Genomic DNA, 16752 nt, shown 5'->3' with positions numbered 1-16752 from the left:
GAAGGACCTCCAGGCTGTTTACAGCGCTGCCTGTGACGCATCTCCAGTATTTAGCTGGTGGACCTCAGCTGTCCTCCGTGCTGCCTGCAAAAACAACAACTTGCCGACCTGCTTCGTTTTGCTCCTTCGTTCTCTTTCGCGGAGGTCCTCCGTTGAGTGTCCTCCGGCCGAGCCATACGGTCTTGCTTGGTCGGCGGGAGGACAAGAGGGCACCGGAGGGAAAGACAATGGACCAATGCGTGACGGTGGAGCGCGAGCTAGAGAAGGTGCTTCAGAAGTTCTCGGGCTACGGGCAGCTATGCGAGCGGAGTTTGGAGGAGCTAATCCAGTACGTGGCAGGGCTGCGCCGCGAGATCCTCCAGAGCGAAAGTACGTGCTCCCTTTCTTCTCAAAACTAGCGTTCTGAGTTGCTGTTCCTCCTGAGAATTCCTCTCTGTCCGGGTAAAAATTCAGACGGTGAAGCTTGCTTTAAAAAGTCGGCTGTTTCACAAATCGCACACCAGCCTGTGCTCAACAGGGCATTGTAACTAACCCCAGCTTTTTAATGAATGTGTCTATACCATATATAAAATATTCATAAGATATGGGGGGGGGAGTTATACATTATTAGAGGTACTCTTTGAAAAAGCTTTTGGACAAAAGAGAAACCCTCACCAATGTTTCAGAATTTTCTTTACGGGGAGTGCTGTAAAGAAATAGGTTCAGGGCTAATTAGGCAAGATAGTAAATCCCTATACAAGTCTTGCTGTGGCTGTTTTAATTGTTGTATCCCAGTCGTCTTGTATGTATTGTATTTCCTCTTCTTCTCAAGCTTTATAAATGTGTCATCTCTTTAAATTTGCTTTTAGTCATGTGACCTGCCGTGCTTTCAGTGTAACAATTCTGTTCATTTTTTATTTATCATCATTTGGTTTGATCAGGTTCATTCTCAGAACATGCATATAAAGATAAACCCTGTTTTGCTTTAGTTATACTTCTTTATAGTTGGCTTTAATTTTATATAAGATTCCTGTTTGAAGTCCATTGCAGGAAAAAGTCTGCCCCTCCCAGTGTTGACCTTTTCCATTGGTTAGAACTGTCTGAAATTTGTTAGATTAGAACTATTTAATAGTAAAAGAATACAGTTGTATCTTCCATTTCTCCCCACCCCAAAAAAGCAGGAACAAATCCTCAAAAATATATATGACTGATGTAGAATTAATTGGGCAGGATATGATTCATATATATCTCTTCTGACAATTTCAACATCCCTACACAAATTTTCTTGAAAGGCCATTTTGAGAGAGGTAGGTGGTAGTGGAGTCAGCATTTGTACATTCTTAAAATTGTTGATTAATAAATAGTAGACTTCATTAGTCCTTCAAGGGTGTGATTGTGTATGGCCTTTATACTATCTGCTGTAGAGGGTTACTTGCTATTTCTCACTAGCAGGATTGGGCTCAGGAGCACCTAGTTACTAATTACCAGGCCTATTCCATAAATCTCTTGATTAGGATACATTTGGAACAGCTGTAAGAAGGCTTTTTCCTTAGGCCACTGGTCCATTTAAAGAGACAGTATGGAGAAAACAAAAGCCCAACTTGTGTATTTGTGGATATGAAGCACTGGGGTAAAGTGTTGAATACTTTCTGGCCAAAACAGATGCCTTATGTATTTAAAGTTATTGAACTGACAAGCTAAACCAAAACTGCAGATGGTTAACTCTTAGAAAAAAATGTCTCTGTTGATGATATTATAGTGATTTGAAGGATTGATCCACAGCACCCCAGTCTAGTTGTTAACTCTGATTAATGATTTGAAGTGAATTTAGGAAAAGTGAGGTCTGCTTAAACCAGCTTGTTTTTTTTCTTAAAACTAAGATGTTGAATAGAGTCTCAACATAGTTGTGTTTTTACATAGAAAGCTGTGACATGGCTATTTTTTGAAGAACTGAATTTTCAAATACTGTAATTTGTAGTTTTAATGGCTAATATGCTTATTATGTATTAAATACAGTACATTTAATCTCAGATTATAGGTTTGACCTGATTTTTTATCTGTAATAACTTTATTTGTAAGTTTCAGATGTTAACTATAGCAATATGTCTTTGTATTCGTATTCTGTAATCTATTGTTCTATTGTATAGGTCTTTGAAATTAAAGTATGAAGCCTGGGCTTTTGATATTGTTCTCATAATGCAATTAATTTTTAATTTTTCTCTCTTCCATTTAGATCCAGATGAAGATATATCAGGTACAATATCACTTGTTATGACCCAATGTTGTAAACGAATAAAGGACACAGTTCAGAAATTGGCTTCGGATCATAAGGATATCCACAGTAGTGTTTCTCGTGTTGGGAAAGCAATTGACAAGGTATTAATAGTATTTTAAGCATCAATTTCAATTCAATTTAATTTATTGCAGCCCTACACCAGTACAGATAATAAAATAAAATTTAAGACAGAATTAATATATTTTTAAAACAACCTAATATCTATAAATGAGATCTAGAATATAGCCTATATAAAATTATATGAATACTAATATTAAAGATAATGTGTAAAATTACAACAAATAAAAGTATCATGCTAGTAATATCCACAAGTAATATCTAAATATCTAAATTTACAAAAATGCATTTCAAGATACTGACCCATCAGGGTTCAACAGGTCTTTTGTGCTGCTGCACAAAACCTAGGTATATGTTCTGTAACCAGGGGTATTTTGTCTATGAGCAGCATCTGGGTGTAGGCCAAGTCTGGGCTATCGGAACATGTACTAATCAAATGTAGTATGAATCTGGTTCAGGTGTCTCCATAGAAGAAGCAGTGATGAAGAACATAGGATATTTGTAGCTCAGGATGAATTGTGAGGCCCTTTATGCTCTCTGAGCTTGATTATTTTCTTGCAGATGTTTCATTACCCGATGAAGTGACATCAGTGTTAGAGGGAGTGGGGTTTGTTCTCTGTTTATATGAAAGTGGCTTGCCTGTTAGTGTTGGTGGGAATGTTCCTGGTGGTTCCTGGGTTAAATTTTGTTCATTGTTGATTGTCTTTATTTGATAGTTCCTTCATTGTTTGATTGTTGGTTTAGTATTAATCTTGGGGTTAAATTCTGCTTATTTTGGTGTTGACTACTGGCAAGAAGGTCTTTTAGCTTTTTGATTGTCCCTTTTGAATGGTATCTAGATATTGTTTATCTCTATATGCCTGTTGATGGCTGATTGGTCTGAATGCCAGGCTTCTAGGAATTCTCTAATATTTTTGAACTTAGCTTGATCTTGGATGCTCAGTTTCACAATTGAAACTATAGTGGAAGTCTGTCCATGTGTTATGCAATTAAAAAGTTTTCATCATATTTTCTGACTGCTAGTTGATGTTCATGGATGCTGGTCTTCCACCTGTTTGTCTTACATGGTGGCTGTTACAGTCCTTACACTGTATGGTATAAAGGATTCCTGTTTTTTTTCTTTTGATGCTACTGGTCTTTTGGTTTACTTAAGATTTCTGGATTGCTTTAGTTGGTTTGTGTGCAAGGTTGATGCCATGTAGTTGTAGTAGATTATTTCTGAAATGTTTTTGATGTATGGCAGTGTTATCTTTCCACATCTTGCATTGGTTGTGCTGTAGTAGATTGAGTGGTTAGATTCTTTTTGATAAAATTGTGTAAATATCCATTTCCCTTCCAAAAATTTAATTTTTATATTTTAGGGTGTGATTGAAACCAATAATATTAAAATTACCATGTCAGCTACAGCTCACATAACCTCTGCCCCTATTTGAATCCTTCAAATAGTTTAGTTTTTTTATTTAATACTGTCATAATATAACAAAATTTAACTAATTTTAACCGCAAATTGAAGAGGGGAGATTATGCACAGATCTATTATGATTCATGCTCGTTATGGTAATGATTATTAGGCTTAGTGTGATATTTGAACATGGATGCAGTAGCTGGGCTGGTGCTCTCCATATTGGTTCACCCTCACAATGGAATTGGCAACCCTAAGCAAGGTGCAACCACACTTATTAATACAGTAAATACAATAACTATACTAACTAATACAATAACTAATGATGTTTTGCCTCTCTTACTGCCATTGTTACTTTATATGTTTATTCTGATACTTTATCTCCTGGATTTCCTGAGTAAATCAAGGTCATCTTTGGGATCAGTCAACAGGGCTGTTTTGGAAGTAATTTCATCAAGAGCCCAGCTTGCATTGCATTGCCTATGGCCAACAAGGATTTATTTTGATGAATTTACAGTTTTGGGAAACTCTTCAAGTCATCACTGAAACTATTGGATCCATAATGTGTTGGGGGCACAGCAACTGAATAATATAATCTCATTTGTGATCTTTCTAAGTCAAAGAGTGGTAGAAATTCATTCTAAGATCAGATCAGACAGATTCTATGAGATAAAAAGCACTAATATTTTCTTACAAGGTTAAGTAAAAAAAGTACAAGGATACAAAAAGCATTTTTATATAGGAGAGAAAATGGAAGGTTTTTGGAAGTGAGTCCAGTTGTATCCCATGATGAAAACTAGTATCTCTACACTGCAGTGTTCATCTTCTTCCACAATGCCTTACATAAATTAAATGTAAATATAGGAGTTCTTCAACATTTTATTTATGGGGATAGGGAAAATGAGTTTGGAATTATCAGTCTATCTGCAGTTTTAAAATATGGTTTGAATATAGAAGATGCAGCAGTTTAGTAATGGATTAAATAGTTTAAAAGTGCTAATATTAGCATCTGAATAAAATCAGAAAAAATGTTTCTTCTAGACTTAATTATCCTTTTTTACTTCACAGAATTTTGACTCTGACATTAGTAGTGTTGGAATAGATGGATGTTGGCAGGCGGATAGTCAGCGGATTCTGAACGAAGTTATGGTTGAACACTTTTTCCGACAAGGAATGTTAGATGTAGCTGAGGAGCTTTGTCAGGTAATTGTAGCCAGAATGTGGAGGCAAAATAAATTGTTTATCTAATAATCATAGAGAATATTAATGTGAAAAATACTCTGTTAATTAATAGATATGGGCTATAACTTTTTTTTTCAGGAGTCGGGACTTTCTATAGACCAAAGTCAAAAGCAACCATTTGTGGAGCTGAACCGAATATTGGAAGCACTTAAAGTTAGAGTTTTGAGACCTGCATTGGAGTGAGTTATTCAGCTGTTTGGAAAATCTTTAGATAAAATCTAAGAGATACTGAAACCCTTTCCTTTAATAAATTTGTATATGTTGGGATTTAGAGTTAAATAAATGTGTACAAAGTCTCATCTGTCCTGCCTCAACTGAAAGACAGCTTGGATAATTCTAATAAGAAGCAGCAGCTGTCTTTCTTCAATAGAAAATTGCATTTTCTGAGTAAGTAATCAGTACTGCCAAATAGTACAGTACACTCATGCAATAATAAGCTGAGGCCTGCAACTGAGAACTGACTAACTAAAGATAAAATAACAGAATGCCCTTCGAGGTTGTGCTCTTTTGGTATTCCCAGTGCCATACATGGTTTCTGTATTTGCCCATTGTCTTTGCTTGGTGGAAGCCAGTGGAAAATCACGAGGAGATCCTCGCATAATGACCCATGATCCGTGCTTAACAACAGCAACAGGGAGTGTCAGGATTGCCAGGTTACTGAGCAAGCAATTCCATGATATATTTTTCATTGCTTAGCAATGAAAGTTCTGGTCTTAATTACCAACATTAGCCAAGGCCTACCTGTATAAATGAAGGTCTCTAGAAAGTTATTAAGGCAGTTACATCTGCTGTTAAATTTCTAAAAATGTTGGTCCTCATGGAAGCTTGATACTAGGCCACTCTTTATTGCAAATTATTACTTTTCACCTTGTTCCCTAAGTTATCAATTGTGCCATTCCGAATTACTTTTTGTATGGTTGGGATACACACACACACACACACACACACACACACACACACACACACACACACGACAAGAGATGTGTTTTTGTCTTTTTTCCCCAAATTTTTTCTCTGCTTTGGCAGTATAGGTAGTCCTTGACTTACGGCCACAATTGAACCCAACATTTCTGTTGTTAAGTGAGACATTTGTTAAGTGCATTTTGCCCCATTTTATGCAGTTGATAAGTTACTAATCCGGTTGTTAAGTGTATCTGGCTTCCCTATTGACTTTGCTTGTCAGAAGGTCACAAAAGATGATCACATGATCTTGGAATGCAGCAGTGGTCATAAATATGAACCCGTTGCCAAGAATCTCAATGTTGATCACATAATCATGGGGATGCTAGAAAGGACATAACTGTGAAAAACGGTCATAAGTCACCTTTTTCAGTGCCATTATATTTCTGAACAACTAAATGAACTGTTGTAAGTTGAGGACTACCTGTAAATGCCTTTACTTCATAGATAACTATTTCCCAAGAAAACATTCTGACATTCCTTATGATGTAGTAGTTATTTAGCATCTCCGTCTAGCTGCCATTTCATGTGCCTGAGAGAGTCAAGAAAATTACACATGAGCAGATGTGTAGGAAAACATGAAAGGTATTCAGCTTCCTTCTCTCTTTGTTTGATATTATTAGAAATACATTTGGAGCCCTTGTAGGTAGTATTCCTATAGTGTTCTATGCTACTGTCAGTTTTTCCAACTCCAGCTCATTTCTAACTAAGGATTCCAAGGATTTCTTAACTCTTCTGCTCTGGAATGGCAAGAATTATGCAACTGTTGTTTAGAAATTAATAATTGGTATAGGCAGAGGAATTCATGTTCCTCTCAGCCTTGGAGAAAGAGTTGCACTAGTCATTCTGCTTCTCAATTACCAGTACAATTCTTCCATAGAGACAAGATGAAACAATTCCCTGATCTTCAAACTTCTTTTTAATATATTCTCCAGACTTTCCCAGAGAGAGGTTTCAATATGCGTGGAAAAGAAACTTTCATTTTGATATCCTCAAGACTCCTGTTAGAAAATATCCAGGATAACTTCAGCACCCTCCATTTAACCTGAACTGATCCTTGTTTTAATTAGAGTTTTGGAATTGATGAGCAAGGTTATAGTGAAATTAGGACAACAGAGATGAATAGAAATTAAGGTCTCTGAATATGATTTGCATTCCAAATCTGTATTGGAATGATCCTGCAGGACTCCTGCATTTAAGCATTGTTCCAAATAACAGGGTGTTTTATGGAAGTCCGCTGTAGAAGCTTAATGTTTACTTAATATACATTATCTATACAAGATACTAATAGTTGGTTATTGCGTAGTATTAATGTGAAAAAGTTATTTTAACAGCCTTGCAGATAAAGCAGCTATTTGTTCAACTCCTTTGCTCCTCGTGTGGAGGTCATCTTGGCACATTATGACCCAGTGAGGAAAATGTCAGCTTCATGCTGTTAATAAAATATCTCTTATCTGGTTTCCTAGAGGCCTTTCATGTTTGGCAAAGGACTGTAAGCAAGTAGTTATTTACAAAACAAAGACATTTCTCTGAAACTCTGACCAGGCTCTAACTGGATGGCAGCTACCAAAAACTGTTACATCACAGTTTCAATGAAGTCCTTTTGAATTGCAACTTGCATTGCAAAATATTGGACATTAATTTTGAAATTTCATTTTATAGTCTAAATCCAAGATACCTACATTTTTAGAAAGCAGTATTATTCTACTGGGTGGCTTGCTGGAGGTATACTGGTGATATAAGATACATAGTAAATAATATTTTAGTTTTAGTGACCTCAGGCAAATGTCAAATAGGTAAACCATTATCCTAATTACTAATTTTCCTGTTTTTCTTTTCTTAAAATTAATTATCCCATTATTTCTTAGGTGGGCTGTTTCAAACAGAGAAATGCTTATGACACAGAATAGTTCCTTAGAGTTTAAGCTGCATAGATTATATTTTATTAGTTTATTAATGGGTGGAACTGCAAATCAGAGAGAAGCACTGCAGTATGCAAAAAATTTTCAACCATTTGCTCTCAATCATCAGAAAGGTAAGCAATATGAAATACTATATGCTAGATACCACACAATATTTCAAGTTAAAAGCTGTATGTATTGAGTTCTCTACAGATATTTTATTGCCCTAAATAGTATTGTTGCCTGTTTACAGTTTTTAATTTATTAGTGTATTGACAAATGTTAGTGAATTTGTATCAGAACACATCTAATTATGAAAGCTTTTTTTAGCATGGTTTCTCTCAAGGATATTTTTTTGGTCTATGAATCTGAAAGCTGGTTTAGCCAACCAACGGTTCAATAAGTGGAGATTTTACTGGCCCATTCATTTTCTTTTTGGAATAAATCTTTTCTCACTATCAAATTATAATACTGTTTTTTGATTCCTGTCCATCTTGAAAATATTTTGTTTATCAGCAAAATAGAGGGCTGCTCTTGATGAAACAAATGCAAAACCACATTTGTGCATCACTTAGATTCATTTAAAAATTAAACAACTGTTCATATATATCACTAAATAGAACTGCCAGTTTTTAAAGTGACTGTTTTTTATGTAACTAAATATTTCTGTGGCCAGCATTTCTGAACAACCCAGATCCTGTCTTTGAGAAATTTTGTTGCATTTATTCACTTTCAGATTGTGCATCCGAACATCAGTCTGAAAAATAATGGTGTTAAAAAAACATTCATGAAATGTTCCCATTGTCTGCCCAATGTCTGGTACAGGTATAAGAGAAAACAGCGTCTAATAACATTTTATTTGGGCTAGCTAGGGAGTTGTAAAGGTACAAATTATAATTATAGGCATAATTAAGCTACATAAAAGCACACTTCTGTTTTTCTTTCTAGAGTGCCATATAGGGGAGATTAAAAAAAAAACTTAAGAATTTTGAGTGCAAAATGAAAAAGAATACATCTCCAAAAATTATCAATAATTGAAAGAGTCAAATAATGAGATATTGCTAGTGAATTGTCAATTTTTATGTGTTCAATATATATTAGTTTTTAGAATAAAGAAATATAATAGTATCTGTCCATTATAACATAATTAAATTACATTTTTTTAACCTTTTGCAGATATTCAAATTTTGATGGGAAGTCTAGTATACCTGAGGCAAGGAATTGAAAATTCTCCATATGTCCATTTACTAGATGCAAATCAGTGGGCAGATATCTGTGACATTTTTACAAGGGATGCTTGTGCATTATTGGGACTCTCAATTGAATCACCTCTTAGCGTTAGGTATGGCTTCTTTCACGTTACATGCATTTTCAAGTTGAATTATTTACCTATTTCCCTTTTTAACAAAACTCTATGAAACCCAACTCCAAATTTATTACAAAAAATAAAATCCAACTCTCTAGTTAAAACTACAAATTAGCATAAACAGTATTAAAGTCTTAAAAGTCCTGACTAAAAAATATCTATTTTGAGCCCTTTCTAAATTGAATAAAAGGTAGGATTAGCCTTATCTTCAAATAAAGATAATTCCATGTCAGAATGAAAGCTTGTAAACAAATGTATTTTTGATAGAATCTGAAAAAATATTACATGCTATGTGGATGCTGTGACAATCTTTCGAAGTTTATTTTATTCTAATTAACCTCACCATTTCAAACAATATAGAATATGTGGCTTTCTAAGAGTTAATTGCTGGGTTAACAAAAATTGTGAAATAAGCTGATATATGTATTTTTTTTAAAAATCAATCTTAATCAAGTGGTTGCTTTTTTGCCTGACCTGCTTCAGAGAACTGTTTATGGTTTGCAATAGTTGCAAGCTGTTTGTGGAACTCCCCGGAAAAGACTACCTTTTGCTTGGATTTGTGAGATTTCATAAACAGGCTGCATTTTGTGAAACTGAAAGAATTAAAGAGTTGGGTAATGTTGCCATCAAGTGTTGTTTTGATACCCTCCTGTCCCATCCTAGAGAAGAATTGTATGGTGTGCTTTAAGCAAATTTTATTAATGTGAATAGAAAGTTGTGACTATGTATTAGGTTGTACTCTAACATTTACTTTACTATTTTATTTTTAGTTTTGACTTAATTCTGGCCTATCATGAAAATGAAGTTGTATAGTATTTAGATCAGCAATGTATACATTTTCAAAAGCTACTTCCATAAGATGCATTCTGCTTTTAAAGTAAAATTGATTTTGCACTATATTTGAATATTGTTCTACAATGGTAACTTTATACACAAAAGATAGCGTAATGAATGCATGGTGTTATTTTCATTCTATTTTAAATGAGTATCTGAAAAATAATCTTTGTTCTAGTAAGGGTCTTACGTTATTTGGCAAGACTGATAATATTCTTAATATAATTTAGAATATATTATCATATTTACTCAAAAAGAAGGTTATTGTGAATGTAGGATTACTTTCACCAAAAAAGGAAAAAAAAATTGGAAAAAAAATAGTACAGACAACTGTGTACTGCTAAAGGGTTCTATTCTATTGTTGTTGTTTTTTTTAATCCAATTTATATCCCGCCCTTCTCCGAAGACTCAGGGCGGCTTACAATCTAAAGCACAATGATCAATGTGCTTAGCAATAGCCTTCATTCTATGTATATGCCTGCTTATTAGGGCTTTCACACACACCCCCAAGCGGCATATTACAAAGTCAGTTTATTGCCCCCAACAATCTGGGTCCTCATTTTACCTACCTGGGAAGGATGGAAGGCTGAGTCAACCTTGAGCCTGGTGGGATGCGAACCTGCACTAATTGCAGGCAGCTGGTGTTACTTAGGGAGGCATTAGCCCACCGCCCCACCAAGGTTATTGTCGGGCTTGCCAAATCCACATGAAAGTAAACCTGAAGATTATCTTCCCCCAAGCAATAAATACATGCATATCATATATTTCTTTTAATACTTATCAGTGCTCACCGCTACTGAAGTAGGGAAGGGGTCAAATAGAGATGATAATAAAACAACAACAATAGTAGAATTAAAATTACTTGCCTATAAACTAAGATACAGCAGTTATAAAATTCATTGAACCACAACCATTTCATATCAACCATTGCCTCTCACACAGACTGTTTTTTCTCATTGTACTCACAAATACATAAGCACAGATTCCCTTCCCTCCTTTTATAGAAATTTTTAAAAAAACCAAGTTTGGAAAAAAGTTAAAAGGAAAGAATAGTTGCCCTAATAGGAGAAGAAGGAAAAGGAGGGGAGGCAAACTGAATGGAACTGAGGTAAAAGAAAGAAATACCTGTACAGAAAAGAAAGAAAAATAAAACAAAAATGCATTACATTCATCCTGCTAACCACCCCTTTCAAGCAACTGCTGATCCTTAGCTCATTCTCAAACTCATTCAGACTCCTCAACACTTAAGGTCTGCATAGTTTATTTTTCCATTCATTGTGCCAACATCTTTCTCAGCACATCCAATTCATGGCTAATAGTTGGGGGGGGGGATTTTTCTTTTGGGTAAACAGAATGCTTAGTAAATGTACTATTGCAAGGGAAGTTTCATAATAGTAAACTTTAAGGTGATATTTTGCTTTCTTCAGCTTTTCAGCAGGTTGTGTAGCATTGCCAGCTCTAATTAATATAAAAGCTGTGATAGAACAAAGACAGTGCACTGGTGTTTGGAATCAGAAAGATGAATTACCAGTGAGTAATTTTTTGTATCCCAATAGGTAATTTCTTCCCTGGAATAGGAATTATTTCCATAATGTAAATATTTGGATTAGAGTTTTGCACAAATCATATTGTAACTTGAATTAACTTGAATTGCTGGAACACGTTCAAAAGGCATCTTAATCAGTCATATTTATTTGTAAATTACTTATTTAAAAAGTTCAGTGATTAAGAATTAAATGTTTTATAGCTCACAAATTGATATTTGTTTTATAGATATTAAATGAAGACATTTTGTTTTGTTTTAGTGTTTTGTCTAGATTTTGTTTTATTATTTAGCACTATTAATATGTCTTGTGAATGCCAGTTTAGTGTAGTAGTTAAAGACACCAGACTAGAATAAGGAGGGTGTGAGTTCTAGTCCTACATTAAAACATGAAACCGGTTGGGTGGCTTTGAACCAATCACTTTCTCTCAGTTCTGGGAAGAAGGAAAGGCAAACCAACTATGTTGCCAATAAAAAAGATTTGGATTTCTGATGTAATCATCAGGAATCAAGTCCAACTCTAAGGTGCATATGTACACACAAATGTACACCAGCCTGCTGGTGGCATTGACATCATCCTAATTGAAAGCAATAGTTTAAATTTTTGATGATTTTAAATGATAGAGGAAAGACAGAAAGAGGAATCCAGGTAAACCAAGTAGACAGGTGCAGTTGCTTCAACTGCTAAATTATAGTATGGCATGGTAGTCTCTGTTTACAGCCATTGTCTATTGAGGTGTTGGGTTATAGAAGTGAGGTGATAAAAAGTCGAAGAATCTTTCCTTATGTTAATCTTGGGAAGAGAAAATCAATATAGTCATTGCTTTTTCAAGCAGTCACACATGTATCATTGCTCTACATTACTTGGAAAATGCCATTTCGTAGCAAGGAGAAAACAAGGGATGCTATCCATGTCCATCATCACAAGGCTTTTAACTTTCCTATGAATTGCCTTGAAAACCTATGGGAAGTGGAAAGTAATTGAGGCATTTCCAATCACTTATGATCCTTTCCAATCAATTATCCTTTCCAATCAATATGTCTGGAGGGATATGATATAAATCATTGATCTGAAACGGTTAGTGACTGCATCTTTGTTTTATACAGATTGAAGTGGACCTTGGCAAAAAGTGCTGGTATCATTCAATATTTGCTTGCCCCATCCTTCGTCAACAAACAACAGATAATAACCCACCCATGAAGCTGGTTTGTGGTCATATTATATCAAGAGATGCTCTGAATAAAATGTTTAATGGCAGCAAGTAAGTCAAAATTTAATTCACAGAGAAAATTGAATTAATTTTTAACATATATTTGGAAATGAGTGTGAATTATAATAAATATTGGCAAGAAGACAAAAAGTAAGAAATCTTTTGAAACCATCTATTATAGCAGCATGTCCATAAATTGAGTTGCTATTTAATTTTATAGGAACATGCCTAGTGTTCTGTAAACATCTGATATTTTAAATCAATCTTCCCCAAACTGGTTTCCTCCTTTGTATTAATTATAGCATCTGATATTCTACAGCTAACATTTCAACATCTGAAATATTTCTAGCTGGAAATATGTTCCCAGTGAAATGAAATAGAGTGCAAGGTATTCAAGTGAATTATGATTTCTGTCTTTAGATGTAGGGAGAGTGTTTGACACAGAACAAACCGTGGCTTCTAACCAGAAGTGGAATTGCTTGTAGCACATTCTCAGAGTGCAAAGAAGCAGTAAATTTAGTCATTTTCTTTTACTTCTTGGAGGGATTCAGTCATCTACGTGCTCTTTACTAAATAATTGGCTTGATAACAAGGATAGAATAGCAACAGTGCTCAATGAAGAAAGAAATGGAGGGTCTTCTTTGGACTCCTCTTTCTTTTTTAGTCTCTCTATCTTCTTTTGTGTTGTAGTGCAGAAAAGGTAGCTGAAGTGTTCATTTTTTTTAAGTTGAGATTTTTGAAAAAGTATATTCCCCTTTAAGGAATCGGATCATATGCCCATTGAGCCTAGTATGATCTACAATATATTGACTGATAAGTCTGGAATGGTTTAGGGTAGATACATTCTGTAATATAACAGTGAACATGATGTTTTAAGCTCTAAGGCAACCCAATATAAAAATTTCACCTTTTTTATCTTTTATCTTATTTTATCTTTCACATAATGGGTTAAATGCCTTTCTCATTACTGCAGCAAGAAATGAAAGCAAAAGCATTTTTAAATTACTTTGATAATTTCTAGTGCATTATTGTTTTTTCAGAGGACTTGAGAGTGACTTAGTCTTCGTCATTTATAATAGTTTGGACTAGTAGTATCATGAAACTGATTTAAAGGGAGAATAAGTCTTCCCTCAAAAAAAAAAATCAGGAGCCAAAAGTTTAAAAGTCTTTTAGAATGTGCTAAAAGTGATAGCTGGTATTTGAAATGGTCCAGAAAATGTATTTAATAAAGATGTTGTACCAATAGGTCTTACATGATCCTGACAGTTGATTCAAATCAAAAATTTAGTGCTGCTTTTGGCCAGAAGATGTCTCTATATACTTCTCAAAGTCTCACACTGTCATTTTTACAATCCTTAATTCATCATCCTACCTCATTTTTGGTTTGGGTAAAAGATTTTCCATCTACTTAAAGAGATCTACTTAAAATCTCTTACATAGGCATGGTAGGAGTTGTATTTGGTGGTTTTCTTCTTTCTCAATTTTAACCTAGATTTTTTATTGTAAATCTTGGCCTCTAGTTGTTCTTTGACTTTTTTGTTTCAATATTGTTGAATCACAAACCAAATGTTGAAGTGAGATAGGTAATGTCAAATATTAGTTATTTAAATGTGTTATCTTCAAATGTGGCTATCTACATGCCATTTTGTGGCTAACTTTAATATTTTCTTTATTCTTAGATTAAAATGTCCTTATTGTCCTATGGAGCAGAGCCCTGGGGATGCCAAACAGATATTCTTCTGAGGACACAAATTATTATATGTGTGTGATCTGGAACACTAAAACAGGCAAATGTTCCATTTTATGCTGTACATACGAAGGAGAATTCTTGTGTTTTATATAAGTCTGATGCTCCAGAAATTTTTGCCAACATTTATTGCAGATGTACAGTATGGAAAAGCTCCAGATGTAATATCTGTTATAGGGCTTTTACTGTAAGCTTGGTCACGATATCTGATCAAGATACTACACCAGCAGTCATTCAATGCAGATTTTTTTTGTACTTAATTCTATGGTGACTTTGCTTTATAAAGTAGATACCAGTCATGATATAATTCTAATATTTGTCCTGCTGTTATCATTCTGATTATTGTCACCATAAAGAATGTGAAGGAATTTTTTTTCATTAGCATGTAAATAATTAAGAGGATTTCAGGAAAAAAAGTTTAAAAATTGAATAGCGGATACATTTGTATTTCTCTTGTTATTTTTCCAAGTCAGAACTCTGACATGTTCAGAGGTTTTTTTTTTCTCCTGTTGGAATATTTTCCCCAGCTTTTAAATTCCACCTGACTTCAACCTAAATGTGCTTATATATAAATTGCACAGTATTTACATAAACATAACAGATTTACAATCAATTCAGATTTAGAAAAATAGCAAATGAATAAGGTTTCCTGCACTTATGAATTCATTTTTTTTCATAACCAAGAGTTCTTTGGGTAGCTGAGAGTATTCAATACCCCAGAGCTCTGGAATGGAAAGTTTTTCCAGGTAATACTTGTTCTTCAGGTTTTTTTTTAGTTATACTGATAATTTAAGGTTTGATTTCAAGATCAGTGTCTTGTTGGTGTACAGTTTACTGGACATGATTGTTACATTATTTATAAAGTTATCAGAACCAAATGCACTGTTGCTAACGTTCATTGTTGAAAAGGGGAATAGAAAGTGTTTCACTAGTCTTTTCATCCCAGGATTGGATGAAATATGTCCTCTGTTGTTAAGAGCATTGTGCCAGTGACCATGTTCCCTTTAATATCATGGTAATATCATTTTATTCTTAAATTTATTATACTGGTGACAGAGACTGGATTTGATCACCATTCTCCCTACCTGGAGAATCTTTGAGTATCATAGTCAGGAAGAAGAAACATTAGTAGATTCTAATATCCAAAGTCTTGCCAATTTGCAGTGGCCTGGATTCTCTGGGAAAAGCTAGGATAGCTAAAGGATTATGCATTTGTACTATAAATAATATCCAAAGTGAATATATGCTTATAAATTTGATGCGTGTTATAGCAAATGTCATGGGTGCATTCAATGCACTGTCTTACAATAAAGCAGAATTGCTACTTGATATTTATTGCTGCCAAGACTCCATCTTTCTATGGCTGGATACTAAAATAATTAAATATACTGGCTCAGCGCATTACACAGAAAAATGTTCATAAAGGTTTTAGATGTTCTGATAATTAGTCATAGTCCCTAAGAATATACCAATGCAATCTGACACTATTGTTCAAATAGAAAAAAAGAAGTAAAACTGTACACTGTATACTCTTGAGTTACTTCTATAACGTGCTTCTATAGAAATTTAATAAAGATAATGAGAAACAAGAAAAAGTGTTTTCTGTTCAGGTTCAAATCTCAGTGAAGTTGCTTTTATTGTAATAAGAGAACTGCACATATGTGAGTCAAATATAGTCTCAGTGACGTAAGAAAATGTTGTAAATGTAGCAGTATAATACAACTGTACTCAAGGGGAACATTTATAATGTAAGGATATTTGCAGACATAAATAATTTCATGTATATGTGCCATCAATCTCAATGAGTATTGGGGTTTTGTAAATGTTTAGCAAAAAATTCTGTTTTCTTTTTTAATCTAATAAACTGTGCTAGTTTGCCTATCTTATACTTAAGAATTGATATCTTCATACCAAAATATAAGGACTGATATTTTAGTGGACTCCAAAACGAAAGTGAAGTCTATCCTTCCTCAGATCACTGGGGAATGTATTAGTTCCTAGCCATTTCATTCTGGGAGGGATGGCTGCACTGTTTTTAAATCCAGAGATTGGAGTTATTACTCCACCAGTTGTATGATGGAGTGGCAGGGTAAATATGAACTATGATGTTCTATACTTTTTTAGAATTCATGGTTATATATGAATTATTTGAGCCTTTTCATTAATCTTATGGTTTAGAAATGCTTTGCTTTTATTTTTCTTGAAAACAGCTCA

At 34.3% G+C, this 16752-nt stretch overlaps 1 protein-coding gene across 1 annotated transcript; it reads left to right on the top strand.

The window, feature by feature from the left end:
- The first annotated feature begins 71 nt into the window (after nucleotides 1-71).
- RMND5A (required for meiotic nuclear division 5 homolog A) lies at nucleotides 72-15867 on the top strand. Its single transcript, XM_081345547.1, has 9 exons — nucleotides 72-369; nucleotides 2213-2355; nucleotides 4803-4937; nucleotides 5055-5155; nucleotides 7805-7971; nucleotides 9014-9179; nucleotides 11465-11567; nucleotides 12688-12842; nucleotides 14471-15867. Exons 1-9 carry the CDS (start codon nucleotides 228-230, stop codon nucleotides 14532-14534), a joined length of 1176 nt encoding a protein of 391 aa, XP_081201673.1. The 5' UTR covers nucleotides 72-227; the 3' UTR covers nucleotides 14535-15867.
- Nucleotides 15868-16752: the final 885 nt, after the last annotated feature.

The sequence above is a fragment of the Vipera berus genome, assembly GCF_964194415.1.
Source record: "Vipera berus genome assembly, chromosome: Z".
Classification (NCBI taxonomy): Eukaryota; Metazoa; Chordata; class Lepidosauria; order Squamata; family Viperidae; genus Vipera; species Vipera berus.
The sequence above is the reverse complement of the archived record's forward strand: the minus strand, read 5'-3'. Positions and strand labels throughout refer to the sequence as shown.

Coding starts and splice junctions, on each gene's coding strand:
- RMND5A (XM_081345547.1), top strand. CDS start 228: ATGGACCAATGCGTGACGGTGGAGCGCGAGCTAGAGAAGGTGCTTCAG. Junction 2,356..4,802: donor TTGGGAAAGCAATTGACAAG/GTATTAATAGTA, acceptor TTTACTTCACAG/AATTTTGACTCTGACATTAG. Junction 5,156..7,804: donor GTTTTGAGACCTGCATTGGA/GTGAGTTATTCA, acceptor ATTATTTCTTAG/GTGGGCTGTTTCAAACAGAG.